At 38.1% G+C, this 10,000-nt stretch overlaps 1 protein-coding gene across 1 annotated transcript in view; it reads right to left on the bottom strand.

Annotated features, from left to right (window-relative positions):
• The window catches only part of LOC122257061 (uncharacterized), a 15,437-nt gene extending 10,210 nt beyond the window's left edge, over nucleotides 1-5,227 (bottom strand). The window contains exon 1 of the mRNA XM_043022112.2: nucleotides 5,098-5,227. Coding sequence (XP_042878046.2) covers nucleotides 5,098-5,137 — 40 coding nt within the window. The 5' untranslated portion in view covers nucleotides 5,138-5,227. The remainder of the gene's footprint in view (nucleotides 1-5,097) is intronic.
• Between the last annotated feature and the right edge of the window lie 4,773 nt (nucleotides 5,228-10,000).

Here is a 10,000-nt window from a genome sequence, read left to right as displayed (position 1 = left end):
CGCCTCTCTGTCTCCTCTATCCTCTCGCCTCTCTGTCTCCTCTATCCTCTCGCCTCTCTCAGTCCTTCTCTCTCTCTCTCTCTCTCCTCCTCTCTCACCTCTCTCTCTCTCTCACCTCTCTCTCTCTCTCTTCCTCTCATCCTCTCTCTCTCTCTCCTCTCCTCTCACCTCTCTCTCTCCTCTATCCTCTCCCTCTCTCTCTCTCTCTCCTCACTCTCTCTCTCTCTCATCTCACTCTCTCTCTTCCTTCTCTCTCTCTCTCTCTCTCTCTCCTCTGTCTCTCTCCCTTCTCNCCTCTCTCTCTCTCTCTCTCTCTCTCACTCTCTCTCTCCCTCTCCCTCTCTCTCTCTCCTTCTCTCTCCCTCTCCCTCTCCTCCCTCTCCTCTCCCCTCCTCCCTCTCTCACTCCTTCCTCTCCCCACTCTCCCTCCCTCCCCTCTCTCCTCTCTCTCGCCCCTCTCTCCTCACTCTCCTCTCTCTCTCTCTCTCTCTCTCCCCCCCCCTCTCTCTCTCTCTCTTTCTCTCTCTCCCTTTCCTCTCTCTCTCTCTTTCCCTCCCCCCCTCCTCTCTCTCTCCTTCCCTCTCTCTCTCTCTCTCTCTCTCAATCTCTCTCTCTCTCTCTCCTTCCTCCTCTCTCTCTCCTTCTCTCTCTCTCCTCTCTCCTTTCCTCTCTCTCTCACTCCTTCTTCCCTCTCCTCTCTCACTCCTTTCTCCTCTCCTCTCCTCTCTTCTCTTCTCCCTCTCCCTCTCTCTCTCCTTTTCCCTCTCCTCCTCTCCTCTCTCTCTCCTCTTCCCTCTCCCTCCCCTCTCTCTCTCCTCTCTCTCTCCTCTCTCTCTCCTCCTCTCTCTCCCTCTCTCCTCTCTCCTCTCACTCTCCTCTCCTCTCCTCTCTCTCTCTCTCTCTCCTCTCCCTCTCCTCTCCCTCTCCTCTTCTCTCTCCCTCTCTCTCTCTCTCCACTCGCCTCTCCTCTCCTCTCTCTTTCCCTCTCTCTCACTCTCTCCTCTCTCTCTCCTCTCTCTCTCCTCTCTCTCTCTCCACTCCTCTCTCCTCTCTCTCTCTCTTCTCCTCTCCTCTCTCTCTCTCTTCCTCTCCCTCCTCTCCCCCTCTCCCTCTCCTCCCCCCCTCCCCTCTCTCCCTCTCCTCTCTCTCCCTCCCCTCCTCTCTCCCTCTCTCTCTCCCTCTCCCTCTCCCTCTCCCTCTCTCTCTCTCTCTCTCCTTCTCCCTTTCTCTCTCTCTCCTTCTCCCTCTCTCTTTCCCCCTCCCTCTCTCTCTCCCCCTCCCTCTCCCTCTCCCTCTCCCCCTCCCTCTCCCTCTCTCGCCCCTTCTCATTAAATACCACAATATTGGTGTCAATGGATTTCTCTCACCCTCTACTATTCATATATATCCTTCATACCATTCCTAATCCCTCTGATCTGGATCCTGATCCCATGGAAGGGTATGAAGTAGATCAGGGAAATTGCAAGGTGAAATAAGGAAATAATCACATAAAATGCACTGATTTATGCCACAAATGTACCCTAGATTCAAAATATGATCACCCCGTGGGTTGTGTGTGTAGTAATATTGTACTTTTTTTTTTGAGTTTTAGGGAACAACCCAGCACAGGGGAGGTGGGGAGACACTTAAGAAGGAAAGAGGAAAGAAAGGAAGAAGAAAAGTTGAAATAAAATTTTTAATAGTTTTTAATACACCATATTACTACACACACAATGTAAAAAAAAAAAATTATTTTATCAAATTTCCCACTCCTTATCACATTTTGACAGGTGGTGGTTAACCTTCTTCTAGCAGAAATTAATTATACGAAGAACATAATATTAATGTGGATAATTCTTCAGACACATAGCTATACAAAACCAATCTTAACTCAATTCTGATTCTCCCAACCTAACGCTTAGTTCACCTTGCAGGATACCTTCCTTTAAGAAACACACTTAAAAGGACACTGATAGTTGTTGCACACCTATACTTGTTTTGACAAAGCTTCATCATACCCGAGTTCTCATTGAAATTGATAAATTTCCTGAATACCGCTGTGTTGTTAACCCATTGTGGATGGGTGTCATGACATACATGATGCAGGAGCTTTGGCCTGACAACAGGCATCATGACGTTCATTTTTTTTTTTAGATAGCTGTGTTATTTTATTGTGTTATTAGTAATGAGCGAGTAATAATGACAATTCCAGTCATACTTAATATAATTGCTGTAATAATAAGGAAAATGGGTTTCACCTAACATCCAAAACCTAGATGGCACCTAAGCACTATCTTTATAGATCAGTGGCACACAGCAAGTTGTTGACCTCTTGCTCTAAAGTACTGCAGATGAAGGATGTAAAGGCAGAATGGGAAGAGGAAGGTGACTCAAACCATGCCCAGCGTCTACAATGTGCCCCAGTGCCAGTAGGGATGCCGTTTACTGTGGCACTTACAGCCAAAAGCACAGGTTTCCTTCCTCTTCCCTGCCTCTTCATTTTATCTTCATTGTGGCTGGTTATATGTCTCCTATTCATTCATGACAGTACATGAATATGAAAAAAATAGTTGCTTTTGATCCTCCAACATAACAGCAATACTTCTATCAAGCTGAGTATAAAGAAAATCATGTGCTGATATGATTTTACAATGAGTGACAGAAAAGTCAAGATATGTTGTGTGAAGCTGCTTCACTCTGAATAAAACCCACCCTAGAGACTGGACAAGCAAATCTACCTTAATACTGGTATCAGTGGATTACTCTCACCTTCTACTACTCATATATAGTGGTTATTACCCACAAAGCCACCCCTATACTCTACAATCTGGGCCCTGACAGTAGGGGAGCACTTGACGTAGATCAGGTTCTTTTGCCTTAATCCTGCACTGATAAACAATCAACTGATGCAGTTTTATTTTACCTGATATGCACTTATTTGGAAAAGAGCCATCTATCTGAAAAAACAAGTCCAGGATGTTCAGTTCCTCTATAGATGACGGTCAATGAGAGCTACCTCATAACTGACTAGTAAATAACAGCTTTTATACTGTCTTCAAAAGATTTATCACCAAGTAAGGAACTAGTCCAAGCTCTTTATACAAAACGAAATAGGGCTAGCCTCAAAACAAAATAATATTAGGTTGGGATTTTGTAAATAAAAAATAATCTCCAAAAACAGAGTATGCCAAATTCCTACCAAAAATATCTTTGTCATGGCATAGGCAAAGAGGCAGCCACAGTCTGTACACACAGTACAGTATAGTTTTAATTAATGTCAATGTGAAATCTAAGACACCTTGTACACTTTGGGTTGGGATTTTGTAAATAAAAAAATTCTCCAAAAACAAAGTATGTAGAATTCCTACCACAAATATCTTTGTGTCATGGCGTAGGCAAAGACACTTTTTGTCTATGACATTTCTTGTACAAATTGAAAATAAAGAAGTAATTTGACATGGAAACATAATACTGGCAGAAAGTCTTTTGACCTTCATCTACATTGATAAACAATCAACTGATGTATTTTATTTTATCAGATATGCCCTTGTTAGAAATTAATCATCTATCACAAAAATTATGGACAACAAGAAATGAGGACAAGCCTAATATCAACAGGCTAATCACAGCAGTTTCATGTTTTTTTTATTGTTCATGAATTGTTAACTTACTACATGTTTTACATTTTCTTTTCACTGTAAATGGAAATATACCACATTTTCTGTGATTTGTAGTTTCCCCCACCCAAATAAAACAATATCCCCAAGCCTGTTGGGTGGGGTGAGGGAGAGCGGATGCGAACTTGGAAGCAAAAGGTTTGCAGAAAATAAAAGCACTGAATTCATTCTAATCACAGCTCTATAAAGCAGTTAATATATGCTATCTGTGAAAGAATCATTGTCATAATAAAATAATATATACGCAGTACTCCATGCATCTAAGTACGACATATATATCTGTTTTGAGTGTTACCTTTCTCATATCTTCAACAAACTTGGGGGGGCCTATAGGAGATTGGGGGTTGAAAAATTTGATATTTCCTACAATATTTACTATAAACTGGTCATATTGGTAGTCATATTCAACTCATTTTCCAATGACAGTTGAAATGACAAGTGTAGTAAAAAAAAAAAAAAAAAAAAACTGGTAAATTTGTATAAGACAAATACATAAATATTATTAAATATAAAGGGATGTTAAACACACGAGAAAAGCTACAATAAACGTAAAAAAAAAAGTTTTGTTTAAGGGTTATTTAACTAGTTACTAATTCCTTTGGGATGTGCAACACCATCTGTTACCTTCCCAATATTGTTTACATTCAAAATGGTTCTAGGTAACCAAGGGTGTCCCCATATTTCTATTTACTTTTCTGAGATCCATAAACACTAGTCTATAAGACTAACATTTTCATATATGTAAATAGTGTGGCTGTCCCATTTAGTAGTATACATCTTTATCTTAAAATAGACAGAAATATGCTGTCTCAATAACTGGAGCCCAGATTGTAGAGTATGGGAGGGGAATCGTGGATTATATCCACCATATAGAGAGATGTAGAGGGTAAGAGGAATCTACTGGTACCACTTTTGTGGTATTTAGTATTCTATGTTGCATTTTTCAGTATGGATGAGTTATATACATTATAAGCTATATATTGGTACCAGTTTTACTTATATTGTCGACACCATTTAGTTTTCACAAATATCCAGATTATTACAGCAGGAAACTTAAAGAAACATTTCCAAGTTACTTAAATCGACTAAACGATCATTGCTTGATCATGTAAACAAACAACCAAGAAAGATTGTCACAGCTCTTTTATCATGCGAAACTTCACCAACTCATTCAGAGAAGAAAAGAAATAGGAGATCATAATATGTATAGTTTTCATAACGAAAATGCACCCAAATGTAACTTTAAAAAACAACAAACATTCTTTACGCCGCTTCTGCTTGCCTGTGGGCTGAAAAATCGTTACATATTTTCAACGCGTAGATTTTCAAATTGGAGAAAAGAATGCACACTTTAGTACATTCACGATATCCACAAAGCCTCCTGTAAGAAACAGACATACTAAAAAAAAGCAAAAGATATCCCACCACCCGAGAAAAATACCTTCAAACACTGAGAGGATGAGCTTCAGCTCCTTCCTCATCTTGGTTAATGTTTACACTGATTCCCGGTCGCTTAGATTCCTGTGCAGACCGGGCCACGGCGTCTGTCTTTGTGTTATTTATGCCTTATTTAGATGACTTGGACGAGTTGAATACCTTCTTACAACCAAAATCAACTCAAACCAACAATACCTGATTTGAAATGAGCGTAATATCATTCTTTAACGGAATAACAACTTTTTACGTGTTGTGTGTATGTTAGATTTGGATCACGCAAAGCGCTGCGTTTCCGTTTCCCGCCCAGAGACACCTGAGTGTCGGCAACCTTTGACAGAGGGCGGCGAGTGCAAGGCGTATGTAGGGTTGGTCCTGGCCTGAAATATGTTTAAAACATTAATGCCCATTCAATATTTGGTCTAAGAAAAGGGGAGTAGATTTGGTGTGGATGTGCCATTTGGTTTGGCTTTTTAGCTGCTTACGGATTTTTTTACTTCGATTTTTTGAGATGTAATTTTGAGCAGGATGTTTTATCTGAAACCACCTCTCAGATTTATGCCTGACTTATTTTCTGAGCTGTTTTATGTCTTTCCTCGTAAGATTTTTCTATTAGATATACTGATATGTTAATTTGTTTGCAGTTAAGTACAACCATGAAATAAAGACCATTCGATATTCTAAATCACTTAGAGCTCTTTTTCTATTGTCAGCGTCATACATGTCATATTCCAGAACCTTGGGTTTATTGGCTGATTTTCTGAATCCCGGATTTGTGTGTAAGTATTTGTATATCTATATATGTGTGTGTAGTGTGTATAATATATATATAATATATATATATATATATATAATATATATATATTATATATATATATATATATATATATATATATATATATATATGTGTGTGTGTGTGTGTGTGTGTGTGTGTGTGTGTGTTTGCCTAGTTCATTGAATACGGGTAATAGAGATGGGCTCAGAGAAGTCTGCTATATCTATATTATCATATAACTTTCAAAATTGATGTATGTTTCTGCCACAACTGGTGCCAGTACCGACCTTTGTGGCACTCCGCTCCCTATTTGTCTTCATGTAGAGTGTTTACCTCTGATTATTATAACGTTTTTGTATTTTAGAAAATCCTTCCTCCATTTGAAGAGTTTTTCTGTGACTCCATCTACGTGCTCCAATTTCCACATCAATCTATTATGTGACGCTGTCAAAGCCTTTTTGAAATCCAAGTATATTCAATCTACCCAACATTCTCTCTGTTTCAGCATCTCAGCAGATGACATTTAATACGCTTGACCTGCCCTCTCTGAATCCATATTTCTTGTTTGATATCTCCTTGTGTTTCTCAAGTAGTTAGACCTACTGTTTTCTTATCCTTTTTTCTAGCACTGTTCATATTACTCTTGACAGCGATGCTGGTATTTATTTCAGAGAATTTTACTTATCACCACTCTTGGATAGGGGTGTGATTTTCGCCAATTTCCATGTTTTTGGTTGCTTCCTCTTACTCAATGAATCCTGAAATAAAGCGTAATGGTAGATTAAGTTGCTAAGCGCATTCTTTAAGAATTATAATTAGAAAAAAAACATAAAGTCGCTCCGCTCTCATGTTATCTAACCCCTTTAGAAGTTCTTTTATTTCCATTTTCCTGAGCGTGATGTTCTCGATAAACTGAGTTGTGGTAAAGAAATTCCTTTCTGCCTCAAAGCATGTGTTTTTAACTAAGATATTTAGAATTGCACACATTTATTTTTCTTTAGTATAGACTTTATTCGTATTTTAGTTGTAATAATCTGATATATGCTTTTAGATTTACTATCTATGTTACTGTAGAAAAGCTTTGGTTGATTGTCAGATTCGAAATCTCTTGGTATTTCTCATGACCCGAATATACTGATTCTCACTACATTTAAATCATTCATATGCTACTTGTGATCCATGTATTCTAAAAAAAAATCCATATATTTTTTTTATCGCTCTCCTACATTTTCCTTTTTTTCCATTTTTTCACTCTTAAATTTTAACACAAATCTATGGACACCCTTATTATAGATCTAAGTTTTATTCTCAGGATGAATTGACTTAGTCTGTATGTGGGAAGGGGACATCAGAAAACAGGAAGACTGATAAAGAATTATGTGAGAAAGTGTAGAAAGAAAGACTTTTTGTAGATATTGTAGTGTGACACATATATGTGATGTATGATTTGCCATTTCAAATTATCTATGTAATGTATCATTTATAAATCTGATGATTTGAAAAATTATCCAGGGGGTTTATTTATCCCAGTCAAATGACTACAAAGGCGTATTTACCAGGGACTTGTTTTTTTTACTTGTTCTTGTATATTTTTTTACGTATTTTTATTGAATGTGATTCATCTGAAATTCATATTGGTGAACAGAAGCAATAAAAACTGAACTTTAATCATTCTTTGGCTTGGCTGTTACTCAGCAGTTACATATCCAACTGTAAAAATAAAACAAAAAAACTTTGTCGTGTTGTGCATGATTTAAAGGAATAAAGGCACCACAACAATTTCTTCTTCATCTGATTACCAGTAATTTCTATCACTTTGGCCCATATTACAGACTAAAAATTAGATTAAAGTTGTTCTCAAAGTAAATAAATCATTTTCGGAACCTCGATCATATGGAGTTTTTTGCGAGGAAATGTGGTTCATCATTCAATTTAGTTCAATTTTCAAATCTGTGATGGAATATATGTTCTATGTTGACGGGCGCCCGAGCCAAAAGTGCCCAGTGTCCTCTAAGGTCTAAATCCAGCTCTACTAAATAATATATTATTTCTCGTGAATATTAGGTACATGTCCCTTTACCTAGTGTATTCAGATACACAATTAATTAAATGCATTTTTATGAGTCCTTGCATTTGCACACTCCAGGAATTCAAATTGTGTTTTTGGATCTGATGTTTCCCAGCCGATTTATTTGGTTTCCATAAGCAATGCTTGGGCTAGTTCTTTGTACCTTTCTTGTGGCCATATTGATTTATGCCGTGGGTGTTATAAAGTTTGTTTCTATTTCAGTCAAGGCCACTATGGGGTCTTGCTTTATTTCCACTTGTTTTACTGTTAATTCCTTCCTCCCCTTTTCTCCAAACATAATCTTCGAGCTCTAACGTTGCGGTTTCTAAAGAGCGGTCGAGTTTGGTTTCAGTGATGCCTATGAAGTCTGGAATAAGCGTTTCAGTTATCATTTTTTTATCTAGTAATTTTGAAAATAAGCTGTCTGCCTTTGTGTAAATAACTTCCAAGTGATATTTCGTTCACCCACTTGCCCAACTTGACAATTTTTGTTTTATTTTACGTTTTTGTTCTGGAAGTAAGCTTGTTTGGTTTGGAGATCTCTCGCAAATGAGTAAGTCTTTTCCTCATCTAATCTTTGTTCTCTTTTACTTTCATTTCTAGTTTCTTTTGAAAGATTTCCTTGTTTCCTTTGCTTCAATTTTATCTTATACATTTTTATTGTATGTGACTAACAAGTTTTTTTGCTTCCTTATTTATACATTTGTTCAATCGGAGTTTTTTCCTTACTCTGACATTTCCATTCTTCGGTGTGCAACGTTATCTTCTCTTGAGAATTCAGGATTTATATGTCTCAGTATATCAACTTCTTATCCTTACTGTACCTTTCAAAGTCATCTTTCAAGAACTTTTCGGCGTGTTCCGTAGCTATGTTCGTAGCATGTTGTCTATGTTGGGATTTAAATTCTGTCTTCTTAGCTGTGCTTGTTAATTACGTCTTGATATCGTCTATGGCCTTCCTCGTGTCCCTTTCAAACTTCTTTTCCATTTCATTTACAGTCTTTTTGACTCACCATATCGGAGAGCATAGATTTGCGTGTTTTTCTTTCAAAACTTAAGATTTATTGTTTCCCAGTTTATTCTAATTTTAGTGACTCTTTTACGTACTCTGATACTTTTTATTACTTGGTTTTCAAATTCATCTGCTATGTTCTACATTTTGCTTGCATTCGTCCACTTTATTTTCCCGATTTTGTGCAGTCTCCCATTGTTGTTCTTCCGTACGTTTTCTACGAGTTCCTTAATTATTGCAGATTTATTTGTTGCCGGTTCATTACAGCCCTTAACCAGTTAATTCCCTATTTTTCTATTAACTTCATTTTCCCTCGTCGATCTAAAATCTGCTACACAAAAGAGAAAACCTACTTATATTGCGATGCCTTTGCCTCGGTAGATAGAAGGTTGCCTCGACTACTTACGTCAGCAATCGTCGTATTATCGAATCAATTCTTTTCTTTTCGTTATACATTTTCTGAATGAATTATTAACTTTAAGGAGATGCTGGCAAGCAGAATGGGTTCCTCCCATCATTATTCTCCCGTATTATAATAACTGGTATGGAGCTGCTGAGACTCGACCTGTGTTGCACTATTGAAGGCAAAACGTGCTTTTGTGTGTGTGTGTGTGTGTGTGAGTGAGTGTGTGTGAGATCAAGAAGTGCATTGATTTCTGGTATACAGGATTTGAAGCCACCTGCTAAGGAAATATAAAGAACAATATACTAGTAATATTGCTGAAGAGGTCAAATTTAATTTATTTGAAAATGACTTCGCCCTACCTACTGAACTTTAAGAAAACTGAATGCCAAGACTTTACCAAGCCCATGCCGTTTGCTCAGATCACCGGATCACCTTAGGTCCTGATGAGTATGACCATACAGGGACAATTACTTAATGAAGTTGTTATATGCTGAACAGCCAACAGTTGTATGGACATGGGTACTGTTTTGTACCCAAGAGCCTCCCCTCCCCCCATCATTAAGGAACCTTCTGCCCGGACTGAGGTCAAAAAGGCTTTTACCAAGTTGAAGGGTGGTTGAGCAGTGGGTACTTACTGCATCCCCGCTGA

The sequence above is a fragment of the Penaeus japonicus genome, unplaced genomic scaffold (assembly GCF_977035675.1).
Source record: "Penaeus japonicus unplaced genomic scaffold, GWHDUDI00000001_assembly GWHDUDI00000025, whole genome shotgun sequence".
Classification (NCBI taxonomy): domain Eukaryota; kingdom Metazoa; phylum Arthropoda; class Malacostraca; order Decapoda; family Penaeidae; genus Penaeus; species Penaeus japonicus.
The sequence above is the reverse complement of the archived record's forward strand: the minus strand, read 5'-3'. Positions and strand labels throughout refer to the sequence as shown.